The 24446-nt window shown below is 38.4% G+C and overlaps 1 protein-coding gene across 1 annotated transcript in view; it reads left to right on the plus strand.

Moving 5' to 3' along the window:
* Positions 1 to 24446, plus strand: part of LOC576637 (sn1-specific diacylglycerol lipase alpha) — a 117164-nt gene that overhangs the window by 76608 nt on the left and 16110 nt on the right. Inside the window, exons 8-12 of the mRNA XM_030988248.1 lie at positions 9791 to 9875; positions 11134 to 11346; positions 12008 to 12132; positions 12680 to 12830; positions 22581 to 22742. Coding sequence (XP_030844108.1) covers positions 9791 to 9875; positions 11134 to 11346; positions 12008 to 12132; positions 12680 to 12830; positions 22581 to 22742 — 736 coding nt within the window. The remainder of the gene's footprint in view (positions 1 to 9790; positions 9876 to 11133; positions 11347 to 12007; positions 12133 to 12679; positions 12831 to 22580; positions 22743 to 24446) is intronic.

The raw sequence follows: 24446 nt of genomic DNA on the forward strand, positions 1-24446 counted from the left end.
AATGACGGAAACTTCGCGATTTGAGCAAGTTAGTTTTCCTCTACAACGATTTTGGACTGATATTCCGCTGAGATGAATTTTGAACTGAGAAAGGTGAAGCTCTGAACAGGTCAGCGATATATTTGAGGGACGTTTGAGTACTGCAGAAAACGACACTGATTATTTGGTGAGTCGCAAATATGAGATTTTAAACCCCATACGAACTGAGACCGAGTGAGCCTATCGTCCGATAGCACAGCACTGATCGAGAAGTGATTATTTGCCCTACATTCAGGACCAGCTTGATGCGGAGGCAGAACCAGAGCCTAGAGGCTCGCCAGGAGCAGAGCCTAGAGGCTCGTCAGGAGCAGAGCCTAGAGGCTCGACCGGGACCGGGAACAGTACAGTACAGCTAGGGCGCTATACTCCCAGCCCTGCATTTTGGTTTGGAACTGAGCCACACGGACTCGGAGCTCATCGGGAGGATCGACGACGTCGCTGGAGCTGGACACCTCGATCGACACCTAGTCTACATACTATAGACCTATATGAGAGTGAAACCTGGGAATACAGATCTCCGTGGAATAAGATATGAACTTGAACTGAGAGACACTAGATTTTAATCAAGATTCAACATTTTGAAATAATGGACGCTTTGCTGAATTCATTATTTGCACATGTTTGAATAGAATGGTTGAATCACCAACCTGACCAGGATCATTTAATGTGAGTAAATCCATGGATAGTATTGAAGGACCGGCTTATATTATAATAGAGACATGGAAGAGTTGGACTGGCAAAGGAATAAATTGCTTTGGAATTGTATTATTGATGATGTTTGTTGCGATGCAGTATAACAAATGCCATAGATATTTTGTCTCATTGCAGTATTGATAACACAGGATAGGGTACGTGTGAATTTTAATGTAACCCTACTCCTATTTGTATATTAGGATAAGGCACACTATATGACCTTACTCCTTTATGTATAAGGCTGAATATGACTAGACTCCAGTAGTAGTTGTTTTTTTATGTGACTTAGACTTCTAGGCTATATTAGATTTTATTGGCTGTTACAAAGTCACACACACAAACAAACAACATGGGAGAGATGACAGGAATCAACCCTCCCTGCATGGATTGGGCATCCAAAGATTTGCCGACTGAATTTAGAAATTTTCAATACTATTGTGAGTTGATATTTTCAGGGCCGCTTAACAAGAAGTCTGACCAAGAGAAATGTACATACATCCTGTTGTGGCTGGGTCAAGAGGGTATCAGGATTCACAAATCCTGGGGAAAGGACTTCAAGACCCCAGCTGAGGTCTTCGAAGCTTTCATAAAACATTTCGAACCAAAGACCAATTTCCGTCTGGCAAGATTTCAGCTGCAGAAATTGGCACAGGAACCAGCCGAAGCCATAGACGACTTCATGGCCAGATGCAAAATACAAGCACAAAAATGCAAGTTTGCGGACATTGAACTTGAAGGTCGCCTCATAGAACAGATCGTCATTGGCACCTCAAGCAAGAAGGTACAGCAAACATTGTTGGCCAAGGATGAGAAACTGACGTTAAATACAGCTTTGGACATCGCCAGAACCCAGGAGGCAACTGAGGCGGATATGAAACTCCTTCATGGTCAAGCCGTCAACGTTGATATGACGAAGCAACATATCCAAAGGAAGAAACAGTGCTCATTCTGTGGACTGAACCATCCACCGAGGAAGTGCCCTGCTTATGGCACCAAATGCAGAAACTGTGATAAAATGAATCACTGGGAGAAATGCTGCCGACTGAAGAAACAGGAACAAGAATCTAAACAGCAGTGGCAAAGGAAACAAGAAGCTACAAAGACATATCCGAAAAGGTCGCAAGCACAGAGATCAAAGAGACTCCATGAGATGAAAGAAGAGGAAGAAACAGAAGAAACTGACGACATGCGGTTTGAGACCATCTGTGTAGACCAGATCAGAAAGAACGAAGCCTTCGCTGTGATCGGAGTTGAGATCGGAAGAGGACCAGCGACTCTAAAAGCCAAAGTTGACACAGGATCTGAAGGGAACATTCTTCCATTACGCATTTATCAGAAGATGTACCCTGATCGCGTGGACTCTAATGGGGAACCTATCACAGGAAAGCTAAGAAAGTCACCGATAACGATAACAGGCTATGGTGAAAAGAGTGTTATTCCACAAGTAGGCCTACATACGCTGAGCTGTAACCACCAGGACAGACAAGCAAATGGAGAATTCTTTGTGGTGAAGACTCAAAGACCAGCCATCCTTGGACTTGAGTTGTGCCTGGATCTAGGATTAGTAGTCTTGAATTGCAGTCTGATGGAGAGCCATGATAGTCCCATCAAAGATAGAGAGCATTTGAAGACTTTGTATCCCGATAGATTTGATGGAATCGGAAAATTTGATGGGAAATACCACATCGTGATCGACAAAGATGCGGCTCCTGTGATACATGCAGTTCGACGATGCCCGATAGGCATAAAGGATGACATCAAGAAAGAGCTTGATGAGATGGAGAGTCTTGAAGTGATAGAAAGTGTCACTAAGCCAACAGACTGGGTATCAAGCTTGGCATACACCCAGAAGCCCAATGGAAGATGGAGGATTTGCCTTGACCCAAAAGACTTAAATAAGGCAATCAAGAGAAGCCATATGCCGATGCCAACCATTGAAGAAGTCCGACACCAGTTTGAAGGAGCAACAGTGTTCAGTACCCTGGATGCCAGACATGGATATTGGGCTATACAGCTAGATGAAGAATCAAGCCATTTGACGACCTTCAATAGTCCCTTTGGTCGTTACCGTTTCAAAAGACTACCTTTTGGCTTGTGTGTTTCTCAGGACGTGTTCCAGCAACGAATGAATCAAATACTAGAGAAATGTCCTGGAGTCATAGGAATGGCCGATGACATAGCAGTCGTAGGAAAGACGGCAGTGGAACATGACGCCAACTTACACAATCTGATGCGCGTCGCAAAGGAGCATGGACTCGTCCTGAACTGGAACAAATGCCACATCAAGCAAGACCGAGTGAGATTCTATGGCCTTGTCTTCAGCAAAGATGGAGTGCAACCAGACCCACAGAAGACAGCAGCCATATCAGCCCTGAACGCACCACAGAACGTGACAGAACTCCGAGAGTTCCTAGGCATTGTGACCTACATGTCACCATTCATTCCAAGACTTGCCTCACTGACTGCACCACTTCGGGAACTTGTGAAGAAAGATGTGATATATAGCTGGACTGAATCACATCAGAAGGTGTTTGAGACCATCAAAGATATGATCTGCAAGGAGACCACACTTGCTTACTTTGATCCAAAGAAACCTGTTGTCCTAGAAGTAGATGCATCGATGAAAGGCGTTGGAGCAGCCCTCACACAGGAAGGGAGACCAATAGCGTTTGCCTCAAAGTCCCTCACAGACACCGAGCAGCGATACGCTAACATTGAGAGAGAGATGCTAGCAGTTGTCTACGCATGTGAAAAGTTTCACACGTTCGTCTTCGGCAGAAGTTTCACTATCCTCTCAGATCACAAACCACTAGAGATGATCACTCTCAAGAACCTTGGAGCTGCACCCCCAAGACTACAAAGACTACTGCTCAGACTCCAAGGGTATGACATGACAGTGAAATATAAACCTGGAAAGGAGATGCTTCTGTCTGATGCCATGTCAAGACTTAATCCTCTGCCTCCTGAGTCTCCTGAAATGCACATGAAAGTTGACTTTGTAATGTTCTCAGACAGGAAGCTACTGGAGATCCGCACCGCAACATCAGAGGACTGTGAACTTTGCATCCTGAGAGATGTAATCCTAGAGGGATGGCCAGAAGAAAGGCGTAAACTTGACAAAAGCCTGATCAAATACTGGCCATACAGGGACGAGATGTCCATTGAAGACGGGATTATCCTGAAAGGTTCAAGAATTGTCATCCCCAAATGCCTGACAAAGGAATACCTGAACAAGCTACATGAGGGACATCAAGGCATCATCAAATGCCAACTGAGAGCAAAGAGCTGTATCTTCTGGAATGGCATAAATCAGGAGATCGAGATGATGGTACGGAAATGTTCTGTATGTCAAGAATATGGGAACTCCCTGCCATCAGAGACTCTGCAGCCACATGAAATTCCTGTCAGACCTTGGCAATTTGTCACAACTGACCTCTTCACACTTGATGGAAGAGAGTACCTTCTTGTTGCTGACGTATACTCAAAGTATCCAATTGTAAAGCAGTTACCACAGCAAGCAACAAGTAGTGCTGTCATCAGACTGCTTAAGGAAATCTTCTCTGAACAAGGAACCCCCGAGAGACTAATGAGCGACAATGGACCTCAATACAATAGTGCCATATTCGTAGAGTTTGCCAGAGACTGGAATTTCCAACATGTAACCTCAAGCCCGAGATATCCACAATCCAATGGATTTATAGAGAGGCAAGTACAAACTGTCAAGAACACCATGAAGAAAGCTAAGAGAGATAACATAGGCGTCAACAAGGCATTGCAATGCCTGAGAGCCACTCCATTGGACAGCCATCTACCATCTCCAGCAGAGCTGTTACTGGGGAGGAAGATCCAAACCAACATACCGACCAGAATTCGGAACCAGTCACCCCAAAAGGATGACATCTACCAGAGACTGCAGACCAGGCAGGATGACCAGAAGAAATACTTTGACGACAAGCACGCTACCAACCTTCCCCCACTACACAAAGGACAAGAAGTCAGAATCCAAAATCAAGAGACTGGTAGATGGGACAGAGGAAAGATCACAAACAGGAGACCAGAACCAAGGTCATATGAAGTAGAGACATCATCAGGTTACACTCTGCGACGAAATCGTAGGCACATCAAACCAACCCAAGAGAGGGACAGCATGGAACAAAACCATCAACATGCTAGTGATAGACATAATGATGTACACGACCAGCAGAATGCACAAACAGAACAAACACAAAGCAAACCAGACACACCATCGAATCACCACCAACCATACACCACCAGATCAGGTCGTACTATTAAGAAACCAGAGAGATACGATATGTAAAATATTGATATGGTTGGAGATAATTCAAATAATTGTTGTCTTTTGCTTTCTTTAACAATGTTTACAAGGTTTTGAGTAATTAGATTTAAAGAGACATATTGAATATGTCATGTTTTGTTTATTAATTAAGTTTATTGCATTATAAAGCAAGATGATAACTGAAGTCTGATCAAAACATTTTAGATAAATAAGCAAACAATTCGCATTCAAATGAAAAACAAATGTGATAGAATTTTCAAATTGTTTTTGGAAAAAACAAAACAACAACAAACAAACAAAGAAAGGGACGAAATTGTAAGTTCATATTAGCACAAGTTTAATTTCTTAAGCAAAGAATTTTAAAAAGATATTTTAAACAGTATGGATCTAAATATGAAATTAAGTTTTCATTGAGAAGAGGGATTGTGATATGATATCATTTTATATCTACATGTATGTTCAACAAATGACCTATATCATATGCCCATGATTATTGCTACCGCAGATTGTAATGCGGCTTCACATACATCTAATAAATACAACAAGTTGTTCATATTTGAGTTCTACAAAATCCAGCCTCAAGAAGACTCTTATTATAAATCATAATTAGTGTACAACACTTTACATTCATCAGCTTGAAATTGATAAATAGCCCGCTATTTCTGATTTGGGAAATAATCCCAAAGTTACAAATCGCGTCTTCATCAGCTCAGGACTTGACCTCGAAACTTGAAACTCGAGCTCAAGAAATTAACTCAAGATATTTTGCTCAGCGTTCGCGAATAGTGCAAATCTTCGGACAAATAGAAGGATATTTTGCAAAGTAGCCCAAGATATCTAGGGATGATTATCTCAACCAAATTTCCCGTTAACACCAACATCGAGCTGATGAAGATGCAAAATAACTGGATAATTTGTGATCGGGATATTTGGCAATCTCGAGCTGATGAGGACAGGCCTTCAGTCCTAATCATCAATCACGAGCCACTGATTTTTATCTCAGTTAAGTGGCCTTTGATAGGACGTCATGGCTCAGGTCTAATCAAGTTCACACTAAAGCCACTAATCGAGAGAATCTGTAGAGTAAACATTGGAAGGCCGGTTAAGGGTGAAGACCCTGAGATGGAGAGGGTAGTTGCGCTGCCTCTCCTCCCCCTTTCCTTAATCTGCAGGCACAGACTCTTATTTGACACTTTACCACAATTCCCAAAGCCTTGAACAGAGACTGAATCTGTCAGTAATTTCTGGCAAAGCTTGTCCTGAGCTAACTCCGGGAAGCTCCAACACCGGCGCCGCAGGCGTCGGAGCTTCGGTAAAACTGTCGTGGGGGCTTCTAAAACAGCCGATGGGGTAACATTATTGTTAAATCTGCAAAGGTAGTACTTACAATTTTTACATCATAGGGTGCACGAATCCTCAGGGCATAACAATGATCACTTGAATTCATAATTTGAAGAAGTCTTCGATGGGAAAAAAAGGGTTATTCAGAGCCCAACACAAACGATTCTTCAATTTCGCAGCATCGATTCAAAATGGCGAAGAGACAGTACGCATGCGCGGCAGAGCCGCAGAAAGTATGAATATTCATGCTATCGAGCGCCGATCGCTCGAAATCGATGAATATGCACGAGGTTGAGAAGGGCTCTGTTTGTTCGAGTCGTGCATATTCAGCTCCGACGCCTGCGGCGCCGGTGTTGGAGCTTCCCGGAGTTAGTCCTGAGCAGTTAAAGTACATACAGAGCCTACTGTAGTCTTATTTTGCAGACACTGCAGACACTTGGTCTGTGCATGCAAATTACCCTTTCCTAATGATTAACTTTGGAGCATTTGCTTCTGATAAATGATTCACCCCTCCCACCCACATAAAGTCACCCACATATACACACCCACACATGCACACACGCACCCACGCATACACATTGTTAATAAATTTGGATGTTCTTGAGCGAGGCAGTCCCTGCTTAATCAAACCATGCTGGCCCAGTAATAATCTCTATTTGGACAAATTTTGTGCATCACTCTTAGTAACCCCGCCTTTCAATTATCATGGGATTAATTTTGCCCTATTTGCTTCCATTTAATAAAGGGTTTGCCCACTTCCTCTTCATGGTCACCACTTTCACCATTCCTCAAGTGAAATTTGATTATTCAGAGCCAGTCTCTGCTGACCTTAATAATGTAGGCCCAGTTAGTAGGGGAGAGTGCCTTTAATGTACATTAATATCTTCCCAAAAGACATGAGTGCTGAGGCAGGATTCGAACCATGAACCATGTGATAATGATAATAATAGTAATAAAACGGTGCTTATAAAGCGCTTTCCAGTTTCCACAGAAGCCTCTAAGCGATATAACAAACAAAATACAATGACAAACAATTATATATTAAACAAAAAATTGCTAATAAACCTACAAATTACAAGTCTGGTGACGTATCCACCATCCATTAGACCCCAGCACTTCTGTCTGTGTATAATGTGCAAAATCTACTGAAGAAGAAATCTACTTGTAGCAAAGGACCTTCTTCTCTATTTCAATAATAACCCAGTTTCCCACATTACTCATACATGTCCACATCCATGTTCAATCGATTGTAATATGAGAAGATAATGGTGCGGGAGCATGGACATGAAGAAAGGAAGGAAGGGTAGGATGGATTTCACAGGGCATCTTCCTTACAACGACGGTGATTGAACTATTCTTGCATCCCGTTACATGGATCTCGGCCACGTCAGAGCGAAACTAGGGCAGAATAGCATATTGTACTAAGCCCCTTTCACATATATATGACAAGATAATTAAACTACTTCAAAAGACCTTTCACAGTGGAAGCCATTTTATGTTTAAAGACCGTCACCACTACTGGGCCAGAAGGGATTAGACCACACAGAGAGCCATCGAGGTCACTGTGACAGGTGGCTATCTCATTAACTCAGCTCTCATTTAACATAAGAAACAGAGGATCATGGGAGACCAACAGGCACCGATTGGGGAAGTTTTCTATATAGAGGGAGCAAGTAGCTACAAGTATGGCAGTGTGCCTTTAAATAAACGGCAAGGGGGGGGGGGTGGAAATATTTATGTGCCTGGTTCGGATATGACTTGGTTAAACACTGCAAAATAGCTGCCGTATTTTTGTTACGTGTACGTGATTGGCAACTGGGTGCAACAAAGACCCTGCGCGTAATCCCTGAGCCCTGTGTTATACGATGTAGAAATATGATGTGTATGGCATTTAACGTCATAAAAACTCTGTGGTTTCGCTGCGTCAAATCTGAACGAGGCTTTACGGATACCAAATAAATCTCGTGTACAGCTAGAATGTAAAAAAAATCAACCTCGAAGAGACTATACTTGGCATTCTGTGGGTTAACGGTTAATTATCCAAATGAATTTGATATCTTCCAATGGGTAAACTTGATATGTATGTTTAAAGAGAAGGTTGAGTTCTGGGAAGAGGTGAAAAATAATTTGCGGGTGTTATCATTCTTATTATGCACGTGTGGAAGAACATCAGATAAGACATGTTCCCTGAAAAGCAGGGCTCTTCAAATGCCTTCATATTCTAAATATGTCATGTAACATCGTAAAAATCCAGGGTAGGATTTTTGCGCCACATGTTCGTGTAGACCCATATTCTGTGTACAGTTACTTTACCAAGACTTGGCCAAAATTTCTTATCATTTTGGTGATTCCAGAACCTTGCAATACACACAAATTCTTATATGCTTATATCAACCTTTTCTGGTCGATTCCACACCGTTTCTTTCACAATGCAATCGCATGACCAGAACTCAACTTCATCTTTAAGGAGTATAAAGCAAAAAAGAAATAAAATATAGCTGCAGCATGAATGCAAGTCTTATACCTACATATCATATGCCACACTCGCCATGGTATGGTAAGGGGCACCTGGCACCTGGCTTCAATACATTAAACGCTATGGTTACAGGTGCTAAAATCAGGGTAATAATATCCAACGTCCTTTTGAAGTACATAGATAATGTAATGTGATATGCCCCTGTAAAAATTGAACTATTAATTCTATTAACTCATAAAACAAACTATATTAAAAAATTTAATCTTTCATGTTTTAACATAATTGCCTTCATGACCTTCTTTTTATAGGTCACTTTTAGCATTATTTCTGCAGGTATACGTGACATGTTTTTATCAGAAGATGAAATATGACCTCAGCTACAAGATTTGATCACCCAAATAACATGTAATTAATCCAATTTTTAATTGATTTTTTTTTCAGTTGGTGATTTAAATAAATAAAAACAAATAAAGAAATGATTATAAAAAAAACTCTACCCAAGTAAGCAGCCAGGGGATGGATGGCTGTAAGTCCTCTCCAAGGGACTTGGTAATGAGGATTAATGCCTTACCAAAGGGCATGAGCGCAATTTCGAACCCGGGACCTCTCGGTTTAATACGAGACCACTGCTCCACCACTGAGCCATCATACTAACTTAAAGTAGTGTATGTTCTTAACATGTAAGTAATGTCTCAGTCACACCTTTGCGTATATGGCTTGCGTATTGCTGCGTATCAAGAATTACCATTGCTTTACAAAAGAAAATCATTTCTTGATATCTAGAAATAGGAATAAATGTTAAAACCGCTTGTCATAAATATGCAGCAATACGCAAGCCTAACACACAAAGGTGTGACTGAGGCATAAGGAGTTTATTTTTAAAACAAATAAAGGCTTGTGGTCTGTTCAACAGTGGCTGAATTCTATCTTTCTCTGTGTTTTAGGAGAACTCAAGCCAAGTATGAACAGAACTGGGACAAGAGGTTGCGATTCTGGTTCTGCTGTACCGCTTCGGGAGAAACTCAAGAGGTAAGTCACTGATATGTATGCCTCAGGGAAAATGCTGGAAAAGTATTCTCTTTTTTCCAGTCAGGGAAATGTCAGGGACCTTTGGGAAAATCTCCCAAAATTAGTGAAGAATTAATCAGGGAAATTCATGTGCTCACGAAGAAGGTACATGCGTAGTCTCTGGTGGAGCTAAGACCAGAGTAATGATATCGAGAGTCTTTTAAAAGTGCGTAGAGATGTTATATATGAGAATGTGATATATGCATTTTTAACAAGAATGATATATCATTATTATCATATTTTTTCTTGTGGCAAAACAGCGGTTTTTTAGAAATGGCCTGCAATATATATAAATAATAAATAATAATAATAAGATATTTGTATACTGCATCTAGAAATAGCCTGCAATATATATAAATAATAAATAATGATAATAAGATATTTGTATACCGCAAATTGCAAATTGCCTCTGTAATTTTGAAACTTCATTTAAATTCCGAGAAAAATCTGGACATTCTGTTTTCATGATGTACTGGTGACACCAATGTACTGTTGAAGGAAATGTATATTGGATCAAGTATATGATGCAAGCGAAAGCCAGAGCACTTTCATCGTTCTAGGGTTTTGCGTGCATGCATTTTCTGGCTCATAGGGGAATGAACTATCGGACTGAATACATGAAGATAGAAACATTGCTAAACAGTTGCTCTCGTTAAAGTGCAATCCAATCCTTGTAAGAATTTCATTTGTATGAAAGCCGAAAAATTAGAGAAACGGAGAGGCAAAAGTTTTCAATAAATTGGATCAATGATGAAAGTGTGAAGAATGTTTGAAATATGAGATCACTAAAGCTACTGGTATGCAAATTTCGAATTGGCAATTTTGTCACTGAATTGGGTCATCACTCACTGACAACTCTCCTGTTTGTCATTTGACAAAATATCATGAATTTTTGTTTTTCTCCTAAGCTCCTATTCCCTCGGGACAATAGTCAAAATGTATTTGTGGGTAGCATTATCATTGAAAGTTCTTTAAATAGAAATATACATACATAGTCAACAAAATATAGGTTGTCTACTGGATTATTTTTATCTTTTCTTTTTCATCTAAATTGAATATTATTTCCCCCTCCTTTTCCTTATTCTCCTCCTTCTCCTTCTCCTCCTCCTCATACCCCTTCTCCTCCCCCTCCCCCTCCTCCTCACCATCCCCTCCCCTTCCCTCCTCCCCTCTCCTCCTCATCCTCCTCCTCCTCCTCCCCTTCCTTCTCCCTCTCCAGAGTGCCTTTTCAGACATTGCCATCCTGTTCTCAGAGTTCTTCCGAGACCTTGACGTTGTCCCCACCGACGTCCTTGCTGGTCTGATGCTACTCAGGGAAGAACAGAAGCAACGAAGAAGAGCCATAGAGAACTCACCCCAAAACAGTGTCTTCAAGTTCTTGTCGGGTGTTGCTGTAACACCCGAGACCAAGTTCCTGGACTTACATAAAGCAGTATGTTCAAAACATGGGATTCACTCAATTGAAACATTAAACTCTAAATAAAAGCTTGTATCAATAATTCAGTTTCAAAGTTAATGGTAAAAGCATGTCTTTATACAGCAAATGACTTGATAAACTTATTTGATATAACAATTTCATGATTTTCAAGGCTTGGATTTTTTTTCTTCAACAAAATTATTCCATGTTCTTGAATGTCTTTATAGTGTAGTGTTCATTTTTTGTTTGTTCAAAATGTAGTTCATTCCCAGCGATAGTTAGAAGGAATTGTGTTCTTTGATTTTCATTGATACTTGTATACATAATATAATAATAATGATAAAAATAACTAAGTATTTTTGTAAAGCGCATACCGGTAACACATAGGCATAATTGCATAACTCTATGCACTTTACAGAACAGAATACAGAAGGATTGGAAATGCTACACTGGGTTCATAATTGTGAGATTTCACACAGTGCTAACTAAATATGTTTTGAAAATATTTCTAAACTCTATATTTCTAAGGTATTCCGGCACTTTATTCTATAAAACAAGGGCTGCATATGAAAATCTCCTATTGTGGTTTTATGCAGTATTTTTTAAAGATAACGTTCATAGTTTTAGTTTCATTTGCAATGTTATTTCTTTCATTCCACCCTCTTTAATACTTCAGGAGGACATGGATCTATTTGAAGAGCTCCATTACTACTTCAAGTTTGCTGCAGCTTCGTACGGTTGGAAGGGCTATGTGATGGTCTATGGTGCTGAGGGGTGCTGCACTATGACCAGGGAGTGCAGGTTGGTCAATCATTTGTGGTATATTGGTCCTATGTATAAAGTTAAATTCAATTCAATCAAGATTTATTAAAGACAGGAATGGCAGTCATATACTGAATTGTACATGGTTTAAAATACATACAGAATTTAAAATGACTGATTGATATTGCCCCCACTGTTAAAAATAAAATAATATTGCACAGTTCTTATGGCAATTATAAGCTTGGATTTGCATCTAGTGAAAGTTTAACATACGTGTGAGATTGGGAAGAGCCCTGTCCTGGAATCGCTTAGTTTTACAAACAATTCCTTGATACTTATTGACGCTTCGTAAATTGTATTTGTTGGTTTTCCATGATTTGCACATTAAATTAGTTTCTAGTGCAATAGCCAGATCTTTGGTAAGTTAGATCAGATGAAGTTAAATAGATGTTTGTGCAAATGGCCACATGTGGCATGCCAGCCAATGTGTCGTCTACAGTTATGGCAAATAGAAGGTTAAAAGCTACATCCTATGTCCGTTTTTTTTATTCAGCCTCTGTTTATTCCTCTGTCTTTCATTCCTCAGATGCTGCTGTTTTAAGAGACGCCGCCACTACCACCTGGACGAGACCTCCGATCCCGACGCCGACAACTGCTGCATGTGCAACTTTGCTGCCCTTAAGAAGATGTCGGGCCTGAGCAACACCGACATCGTCTACGCCACATTCCACGTCTCGGTCAGTAACAAAGACGAGTCCTCCGTGACCGAAAGCTATGGGATAGATACCGAGGGTACAGTGCTGGTCGGGCAGACAAACGAAAAGGGGGGCTTGTCATTCGGGAAGAGGGACGTCTTAAATTCAGCGGGGCCAGGTCATCATAAGACCCCCCTCGATCCGGCTCAGACCCCCGAATCGGGGATCTGTCTCAAGACCAGCCTCTCCTTCCAAGAGGAGATGGATGACCGCATGATGATGGGGTCGTTGACCTCGGGGGATGTCTTTGATGATGGTTTACTGTCTTGTGGTGGTCGTTTTTGTTCTTGCTTGCCTCCCTCTCTCTCCCCCTGCAGTACAGCTTGTTGTGAATCTGATGTTTTATCTGCTGGGAGTGTATCAAGCCTGTCACAGTCAGAAAATCTGGTATGCCATTTGTTCCTTTTTTTTAATTTTCTATCATTTTGTAGTCTCATTTTGCCCCTCAGTTTTTTTTCAGTTTGTTGCATGGCATGCTTTCAAGTTTGAGTCTTGTGGCCCTCCTACCACCCTCTTTCAAATAGTGACTGCCTCCCCCTACTCCCCTCCACCCCATTCCCATACTCCCTTCCACCCCATCTCCTTTTGGAACTAATCCTCTCTCCCTCATCTCTACCGATTGAATCTTGATGTAGTAAAGTAAACCTAGCTTAATGCATCTTTGTTAACCGTAGGGATACACAACTAAATCCTATAGTTGAAATGTCTAGTTCTTTTTTTGTAGCGAAATAGATAATACATCCATTAGTTTCTCTAGTCGTTCAAATTCCACAGACCATAAACTGTACATTTTGGTAATCTGATGACATGATCATATAATATTAATTCTTACATCTAGAAGTCCTATAATGTAATTTGATAGTTCCATAATTAATAGCAGACCAACACACTAAATTAGCAGCACTTTCATTACATGTTTTTGAATGATTTATAATTTGATGGCACCAGATCCTAGTTTTTCATTGGAAATCTGCAGAAAAAATGTATCTTCAAATTAGAAGCAGAGATAATTGTTAATGCATGAATTTCAGAGGCATTTTTGTGTGAAAACTAGATTAAAGTGCTTTTTAAATCAGGATAGGTAGAAAAATGCTTCTCTTTGAAATAACTTGCAGAATAGAAGAACTGATTTACAATGCACTGCAGGTATAGTTCTGTTTCCCAATAGATACTCAAATATAGAAGAAGAAAAAATTTATTAGTATTCCTTCCGGTACTATAAAACTGAATATTACCTAGAAACACATTTACCAGTCTGTTAGTTAACAAATATAGCAGTTGAAGTTAACTGTCCATATTGTAAATCAATAGTTGTATGTATTTTGGTTGTTCTGTAAGTAGTGTTTTACATTCTCGTTCAATTACATGTATATGATAATTCCCTAAATTAGATAGTAATGTGGGAAATATTTTCCTTAATTCTGACTAAACAGAATCAAAAGTCATTGCCCCGTCCCCCCTCCCCCCTAACCTGTGCCTCTCCTTAAATTTGGGCATGCTTTTCATATTCTCGTTTCTCAATCTGCTTGGAAAAAACAATCAAAATCTTTGCCTGTTTCTGCGGCTTTATGTTCTCTTTTAACTCTAACCCTTTAGTCCCAATTGCTTGATCTCTTTTTTGTTTCTCTCTCTCTCTCTCTCTCTCTCTCTCTCTCTCTCTCTCTCTCTATCTCCTTCTCTTTACCTCCCACCCCTCTCTCTCTCTTTCTCTCTCTCACTCTCTATACCTCTACCACTATTATCCCTGTCCCTTTTCTTTTCTCTTAGTGTATGTGATTTCCGCTTTGTGCGTTATCTCTCTCTCTCTCCCCGATCTTTCTTTCCACTTCTATCTTTCTCACTCCCGTATCTCTCTTTCTCTCTCTCTCTTATTTTCTCTCTTTCTTCTTTATCTTTCTTTCTATTTCTCTCTCTTTCTCTCCCTCCCTCTCTCTCTCTCTCTCTCTCTCTCTCTCTCTCTCTCTCTCTTTCTTCTTCCTATACCTGGCTCTATGTCTTTCACTATTGCAATTTAACTATTTCACCCTGTCTGTATACGTTTATCTTCCTATCTTTCTCTTCAGCTCTTTAAAAAAAAATTATTGCCTTGTTCATTTCAGCCTAAAGTGGAACTTTGCCGCTATTTTGCTTTAGCTACTAGCCTCTTCTCTGCACTTCCGTCTTCCTATGCATTTTCTGGAAATCTTACTCATTATTTTTTGAGATACCTTGAACTATTGCATGAGCTCTGTCTCTCATAGCATTAGCTACAAGTAGAAGTTTACGTGCATAGTTGCTCTGCTTTTCTCCTTTTCTGCTTGGTAGTGCTTGCTTACGGTAGCCTTTCACCACATTTTAGAAAACTTTTTAACTCGGCCAAAAACGTGACAGCGCTTGATACGCACTTGAATGAGGCCTGGCTTATAAGATACATGAATGCTTTCACATACTTGATTTAAAGGTAAAGACTAGTTTTGGAAACACCCCCCTCTCAAAAAATTAAATGGAAGCTCTTATTACCAATCATGTGAAAGAATATTTTTTAACTAATACGTGATGATACAAATCTTGCCGGAAACCGCCTACTAATTAATATATTTGGTAAATTATCATATCAATCGGGCCTGGATAGATATCGCGAATGCACTTCAACATTGAACATTTGGGCATTTATTTCTGCTTTTTTGCGAATTTAGTTTGAAGTATTGCTATCTAATTTTTTAAAGGCAATATTTAAACAATATTGAATGGATATTTTGCACCCAAAACCCTTGAACTGCAATTTTACCACTACTGGTCTATATCTTTAAAGTGAAGGATTGATGTAATACATATCTGTGAACAGCATATAGTTTTTTTAATCCGATCATTGCTGTTTCATTGACATTTACATACAAATGCATGATTCACAAATTGATTCTAGTTCCAGACAGTTTTCAATTGCGCAGAAAAAGATATGAATAGTTTTATAATCTTTCATGAACTTCCAAACAATTCTTTGAATCCTTTGCTTTATTTTGATTAACCATTATCTGGGTCAGTATAAAGATATGGACCTCAATTTTAAACGTCTTGCAACTTTTCAAGAACTTGTTCCAAGGACACCTGAATATTTTTGTCCTTTCCATATGGTCTGATGAACCTTGTTTGGGTAAATATATCAACAAAACTGAATTCTGGGAGAAAAAAACAAATAAATTACGAGCCGTTGTGTTAAATAGGTCAACTTCATTTTCTCTTTGCCTATTGCCTCTATAACTTTGAATTGAATTTGCACATATTATGAAGTTTAAAGAACACCAAAAGAGAATAATGCAGGCAGAGAGTGAAACTGTTATTTCTACAGAAATTATCTTGTTGAAGGATGTGCTTGCTTGCAGACTGTCTGTTCTGGTGCTTCTCTTTCAATAATTGCATATCTTATCTTGGAAGGATGCATTACCGGTACCTCATGACATTTTCTATACTCTTGCTTCTGCTTTTCCTTTTAATAGTTTCTCGCTTTTCCCCTCCCTGTACTTGTCGCGTGTGTTTTCCTCCCTGTGAGTGGAGTAGAGTAGTCCGGCTGTAACATCAGTGTGGGTTTGTGTTTGTGTGTTCTTGGGATATTCCAATCTGGTGACAGGTAAATATGTTCTGATCTAAAGAGTGGAGCTAAAAGAGCAAGCTAAAACTCTGTCCGCGTCTTGGATACCATTATTAATGTATATGGGGTTTGTGTGTTAACCGAGGATGTGTATTTTGTGTACTGCTTCTTAAAGGTTTAGGTAAACAAATAACATTTAATTGATTATTATTTGTGTCAGTTATGATATACAGAGCATACATTGGAAGCCCATGACCCTCCCCCCCCCCACACACACACACCCACACACACCCTTTGACCCACTACTGCTTCAGATTATGAGTCGGCAATTCTTCCAAACAAAACCAATCCCTTCTTGAAGCAATAATGGCGACTTGAGTTTCAAAAGCAGTTTTGGTTTTGAAATGGGAAACAAACAATTAATCTTAACTCTATGACTTCTATACGTTCATGTATACACGTAAATAACTATTTGCTTTTCCTCTCTATCAGATTTTTAATAGCTGAAAAAAACATTGTGCCTTTCATTATTCTCATATAAACAGTTGAGACGTTTGTTTTGAAAGCAGACTTGGTTTCTAAATGTGTGGTTAATAACAGTAAAGTCAATATGTAGTTCATGTATGCATGGTGTCTTGTACATGCATATTGAAACTGCACCATTTTAATTTGCAGTGATAATGATATTGATACTTGACTTTTGAAAATAATCATGTGTGTACTTTAGATGATATTCACTGAGTCACGTTTTTTAATGTGATTGTTTTTCAATTGATGTGTTTCTTGTATAATACATGAATTTGATAGTGCATGTTAACGTTATGTGTATTGTATAATACTTACACATTTATAGTAGAACTCTGTATGACTTCCTGTACATACTGACAATATGACAATAATTCCCACATACTGTACACTGTTTTGTACTAAAACCTGTAGACAATAGGTCATTATAATCATCACAGTGACATTTGGTGAACAAATTGGTATCATAAAGGAGCTAATGATCACTGACCGTTTGATAAATTTTGTTTCACTTTTTTAACTTGGTGTAATCTTTTAGATAGGACAAACAGTTTTATTGACCTTTCATATGCTTGTATGTGACAGACATCCACAGAGATGCATGTCATCAGAAACAAATATGTCATATGCATTTATTGTTTCATAGCATGGCATCGATTAGTGTAGACCAAACATGGTATACTTATTATAAATGTATGCGTATCATCTGTTTGGAGCCAGGAGGGCGTTAACCCCTTTGCTTTAGCACAGAGTTAATATCCTTCTGGCTGTGAACAGACGATATGTTCCTTACTTGCCTACAGAGGGGGGGTAAACTTGTGCCCTTCTGGCTCTCAGCAGGCATTGTCATTTCGAACGGTGTTGAAAGGGAAGTCCACCCTGATATATAATTTGTTTTAGTAGAAGAAGAAAAATATTTTTTAATAATAAGTTCAGTGAAAGTTTGAGCAAAAAACAACTAACAATAAGAAAGTTATGAATTTTTGAAAGGTGCAATCAATCAAACACAAATTGGCAACTCTGTGACCTATCTTGCAAGGTCCTTTCTCATTTGCAGTTTACAATATATCTTTCAAAATGTTATATTTTCCCTTCAGAAGATTTTCAGTCATACATTCACACTAAATATAATTCTTGCAAATGTTTTTGCATACAATCCCTGTATGACACAAATCTATTCTATCATCAATAGCTAAGAAAATAAAAGTACCCCTGGTAAATGAAATTTCTGTACAGAGTAAATTGGAGAGGAGCTTGGTAGATATGTCACAGTGTTGCCAATTTGTGTTTCACTGATGACAACTTCAAAAATTCATAACTTTAATATTTTTAATCGGATATTGCTCAAACTTTTACTAATTTGTTTTGCTCATTTTCAGCTTTTATCAAAAACCAACTTAATATCAGGGTGGACTTCCCCTTTAACTCTAGGTTAAATTATATGCGTTAACGCCCTTCTGGCTTCAAAGGTACACTATGACATACAGAATGATGAATGATCATGTAACCAGTTATCTATGTGTGGTTTGTCACGTAGCATGCTCGTAAGGTAGTTAGACAACCTCGCATGAAGAGAAAGGTTGCGAAGGCAAGGTCCGCGGCCAAGGTAAAACTATCCACCTTATGACTTTATGCATGCATGGTCTGATGCACGATGCAGTACTAACTCATGCAGAGATGACTGCCTGTCGTGCAGTGTGACATCATAATGCTTTTACAGCACAGTTTTTAACAATGCGGCTTCTATAATATACGTTAGCTTATTGGGATGATATCATATATATATATTTTCATAATATATGGATGATGGGACAAGTGTAGAGTGATAGATAACGATCTAATATACAGATATTGACTGCTTTGAGTGGCATGGTTAATATTATTATATTCCACATACTAAAAATCTTGCTCTACGATTGGTCAAAAGTAAATCATGTGATGAAAGATAGTTCACCCATCATTGATGGGAGAAGAAAAGTTTGTTGCACTGTGTAGATAATAGTACTATCTACACAATGCAACACACTTTTACTGAAGATAGGAGTACTATCTTCACAGTGCAACGCACTTTCTTGTTTACGTTGTGTATATGTATGTACGTAAGTACTGCATGCACTGATAGTTCGTCCAATCACCTTCACCAACGGTAATTATTTGCTTACTATTGCCTAAGGTGATCTCAAAACTGCACTGTGCCCCAAGACATAGTCGGGGGGGGGGGGGCACATAGTGCAGTCTCGAGATCACAATCAAAATCACAATCATAATCTTCATATGCAATACGCCACCTGACTGTGAATCCCAAGGTCCGTGGTTCGCTTCCTGCCGCGGCACTAATGTCCTTTGACAAGACATTGTAAATGGGTACCTAGTAGTATTTAATTCTTTGAAATACTAGAGGGCCGTAAAGGCAGCCAGGGTAAAAATCGGGAGCACCAGGAGTGTCACGTCTGACAGATATGAGCGCTATACAAGAACCCACTATTCAATATTATCACATCATTACCCTTTTTAACAGATTTAACATTGCAGGTATTACAAGCTAGTTTACTGAATTATGAGTTTATCAAACTAATAATGCAAGGTTCCTGCCTTTTATTTTGCACAGATTGAAAGAGCTTTGGTTTAGAATTCCACACACTGCTTTTATACAACTTATACAACTAATTTCACTAACTCACTGAACTTATAACTAGGTAATGAGTCATCGTCAGCACTTTTATTTTACATACTTGAACAGAAATGGAGTGAACATTGATTTCTAGTTAAAACAAATGGGAGAAATGCCCCATGTCCCCATTCCAGTCTGATGTATGTACATTATATTTCATTATGCTTTGTTAATCAAAGTTTTAGAAAATACAAAACAGTTATGAAATCAAATAATTATATTGACTTATTATTTCAACATCTCAAAATAGAAATCTTGTCGTTCATCCCCATCATCATCAATTTTGCAACAACAATAAGTTACTTTTTACTCTGTTCCTGTGTCACACAAAAGAAGAAGAAGAAATTGATTTTGTTGTGCCTGCTACTATTATTTTGCAAATTTTAAGGTTCACATATTTTACAAGTGGTTCTGAATCTTGAAAGTTTTGTGTCTCGTATAATGCATTTATTAGAAAAATGCATTCACATGGTACAGAAATATTTTGTTTTACAGGACTTAAGCATAATAATTATAACAAATATGAAGAAAAAAAATGATCTGAAAGATATTTTTGTACATGGAAACCATAGAAATATTTCATACATTTTGTATTTCGTATATATATTCATTACTTCAAATTAGATTAAATATTTAGAAAATGACCAACCGTAATTAATATAATATTTTATGTTGATAATTTACCTGCTTGTGAACTGCATGATGGCGGTTCATAAGTGGGTAAATCCGATAGCAATCATTATAACAGAAATTGTAAATCGCACAAATTTGCAAAATGCAAAAGTTCTGGTTCGACATTATTATTATTATTTGACAGTATCAATGTATGTTCATGATGTGATAATGAAACTGTGGTCAAAGACAATCCTATAAGTTTATTTATTTATTTATTTATTTATTTTTTTTTTTTTGGGGGGAGCACCAATTTCAATCTAGGCAGCACTTTACAGAGTCTCTTAAAGGTAATACAAAGTTTTGGAAGAGGCTCATGAATTTGGTTCAAATGAACATATTGGAAGCATATTCGATCCTACAATATTCAGTGATCGTTTCTGCGGTTGTAATCTAGCCTAAAGTTATAAAATTGTAAATAATAAACTCTTTATGTTGTATAGCTCCCTCTCAAGGTCAAGATATTAATTAAGCTATAAAACAGTGTTTTTTGACAATAAACGACCGATTTTCTAATTCCGTTTGGAAATTATATACCACAGCTACATATTCTGAGATTTTCATGATCGCAGCTACCATTGTACGGCCGTAGGCGCTATTTAAAATTAACAAAATTGACCGGGAGTACCTGTAAATTTTTATATTCAATTTTTCTCGAAAGCAGAAGTGTTTTAGGGGCTAAATTTTCCAGTACTTATAATACATCCACAGGGGCATCCAAATATATCAAAATTGTAAAGAATTACTATCCACCCAATTTTCAAAATTTCCCAAAACTTTGGATTACCTTTAATAACTGTGCACTTAATTATGTGTTTGTTGTATCAACTTTGCTTTCTTTGCTTAAATTCAGGAATTATTTCAACAAGAAAGTCTTTTTTGTTGTAATTACAAGATCATACATGCAATCTTTATTTACTGGGTTTCTTTACAAACTCAAACTACCCACAGGAAGCCTAATATTCAAAGAAAGACTTGTTTTAGTGAATAAAATATTACACTATGGTACCTTTAGAACATTAAATATTTTTTGATAGCAAATGCTTTTTTAAAACTTGACAATTATGTTTTCATTCATTACACATTTAAATGCACAACTACATGTTCAGTACACCATAAAACCGCAGGTTTAACAATATAGTTGTCATTTATTGACTAGAAAAGAAATGAAATGGTCCATATTAATCCTGTTATATTATGCCTTGGAGGCAGTTCACAAAATTGCACCATGATTACTGGTAACCTTTTAGAGAGGATCATTTTTTGTATTTAAAAAAAAAAACATTTTGACTTTAATGGCACAATTGTGTATATATCCACAATAGAATTGCACTTTTTAGATGTTAAATAAGCAAATAAAAATAAAAATCTTTGTATTTATTGATTGTTTCCATTTATAGATGCGGCTTCAAATAAAGATCTGATGTACATTGTATGAAAATTTGTGGTGAACACATCTAAGGTCAAATGCATCTGTAAAATGTTGGCCATTTAAGACAATCATTATGTTTAACACATAGACTACTAATTCTCTAATTACCATAGGCTTAATACATGGACCTCTTGGTTCCTATGGACAATGGATTAACATTTTACAAGCTTTATTGTGATTGATTGATTTTTCAGAATGCTGATAATAATACATGTACATGTAACTTGCATTCAGGCTTTCAGCTATGGCTTTTATATATCCGGGCCCAAGTTGCTTGATTGAACTTACTAATTGGAGTCACTGCAGTAATTGATATCAGATATGTTTGTGTGTGAACTATATTAAAGTAATTGGGTGGTATTCTTGAAAGCGGACTAACTTTAGTCCATGGTTTAATCCACCGACTAAGTATGGAATACCAAGTGTCCATAACAAATATTTTTTTGAAAAATTTAATCTGTCACTAAATTTAAATAAAAATGTAATTACATAATTAATAAACAACAATATAACTCTGACATAATAATGTTATCAGGGTAATTTAGGGACATATCAAATTATTCAAAAATATATTCCTATGGACATTTGGCATTCCATACTTAGTCGGTGGATTAAATAATGGACTAAAGTTAGTCCGCTTTCGAGAATACCACCCATTGATTTGATTTCATTGATTTCATTACAGGCATTCAATTATTCAAACTAGCCAATTGGAATATTGCTAGTTTGTGTGCAAAGAATTTATTTTTTCTTCATATGATCAGTAATTGTCATTAAAGTGTAAAAGTGGAAAGGATATATTAATGTTGCCAATTTGATGAGGTAGAGGGATGATTTTTGAGATATTTTTGGTTGTTTAACCATCAGGTGTGGGAGACGCCATTCTTCGTAGCATTGGATCATGAGAGGAGTCGTGTGGTGGTGTCAATCAGGGGCACGCTGTCTGTCGCCGACATCGTGACTGACCTCAGCGCAGACACAAGCCCCATCTCGGGTCAAGACGAGGAGTCACCGTACCAGGGTCATAAGGTAAGCTTTCGAGGAGACGCGATAGTTCAGTCGGTAGAGCAATGGTCTCGTAATCCGGTGACCCGGTTCAAAACCAAGTCAATGCGCTAGTGCGTTTTGGTAAGGCATTAATCCTCATTACCAGGTCCCTCAGAGAGGACCTAAAGCTGTCGGCCATCTGGTTGCTTACTTTCAAGCATTTAGGCTTTCTTAGCAGTCAGGTAAATTAACCACAATCACCATTCTCATATATAATAAGTTGAGGAGATAATAATAAGATCAATTTGTATAATGCAGCTACAGTCAAACCTATCTACAGCGACCGCCCAAGGGAAACACAAAAAGTGGTCTTTGTAGACAGGTTCCTTTAGTACATGTTTCAATGAGAAACCGTTTTCAAGGAAAACAAAAAATGTGGTCCTTGTAGACAGGTGGTCACTAAAGTAGGTTCGACTGTAATAAGATCAATTTGTATAGTGCAGCTACTATATAAATACACTCTACTGCGCGGTGCTTTAAAAAAAAACGGTACTACTTTACAGGCACACAGTAGAAACTATTTAAAAGCTCCTGAAAACAAGTACATCTTCAATAAAACTTGGAAGACAGTAACAGATAAGGCTTTCTTTATTAGATTATTCCAAAGCTTTGGAGCAGCCCCGGCCCCCCCCCCCCATTCCGAGAACGGACGGACCCCATGCGTGTTGCCAAAATGTCCTTTTCGTAACAAAAGAAAAAGGTCGACCCATATTGACTTTACACACCGGACTTTTGCTGAAAAGGGGGGAGGGGGGTGCTGAAAAAGGCTTGTATACAAAAGAAAAAGGTCGAGCCGTATTGACTTTACACACCGGACTTTTGCTGAAAAGGGGGGGTCGGTTGGAACACGCATATGCGTACCCTAAATAACACTGAGTGGGGGGGGGGGGCCGGGGGAGCAGCGCAACTGAAAGCACAATCTCCAAGAGTTACTTTTTGTTTTTGTGTGAGGTAGCTTTAAAAGCAGCTTGTCCTGTGTACTTCAAAAGTTACGTGCATATAGATGTGATTGATAAGATAATAACTCGGACAAATAATTTGGAGCTTGACCATTCAATGCTTTGTAATTGTTTAAGACATGAGCCTCTCTCGGCTCAAGACACTGTGGGACATGTTAGATATCTAATGCATGATTGTTCTCATCTGAAATTAAAACTATAGTTTGTGGAATATGCCCTCTTTGTTCCCCACACTTGTAATAAGCAGAACACCTGATTTAATTGTTCTGTTAAAATTAATGGATGTGCAAGACCGAAAGTGTTGAAATTGTTTTCCCTTTTTGTTATAATATAAACTTTCTAACCAACTACCCTTTGGACACCTCCCCCCCCCCCCCCCCCCCCCATCACAATTTGCCCTGCAAAGATGAGTACTCCAAGAAAATAAATCTTTTGGAATATTATCAACTTCTCCAAATAACTACGCCCAGAAATACTTACCTCAAATAATTCTAAATACCACTTTAGCTCAGGGTAATTGAATTGGGGGGGGGGGGGGGGGGCTAAGTCCTGGGATTGTTTTTGGAGGGGAGGGGGGCGATTGTCAAAGGGGGTAGTTGTTCTAGTTTCAAGAAACGGTGTACCGGAGGGATAGTTTACAGACCACGCTTACAAAAGCCCAAAGATCAATTTCATAATGATAATATGCCTTTCTTGTATATTGTATAACAGATCATATAATATCTTG

This window comes from Strongylocentrotus purpuratus, unplaced genomic scaffold (genome assembly GCF_000002235.5).
Source record: "Strongylocentrotus purpuratus isolate Spur 01 unplaced genomic scaffold, Spur_5.0 spur5_scaffold_17, whole genome shotgun sequence".
NCBI lineage: Eukaryota > Metazoa > Echinodermata > Echinoidea > Camarodonta > Strongylocentrotidae > Strongylocentrotus > Strongylocentrotus purpuratus.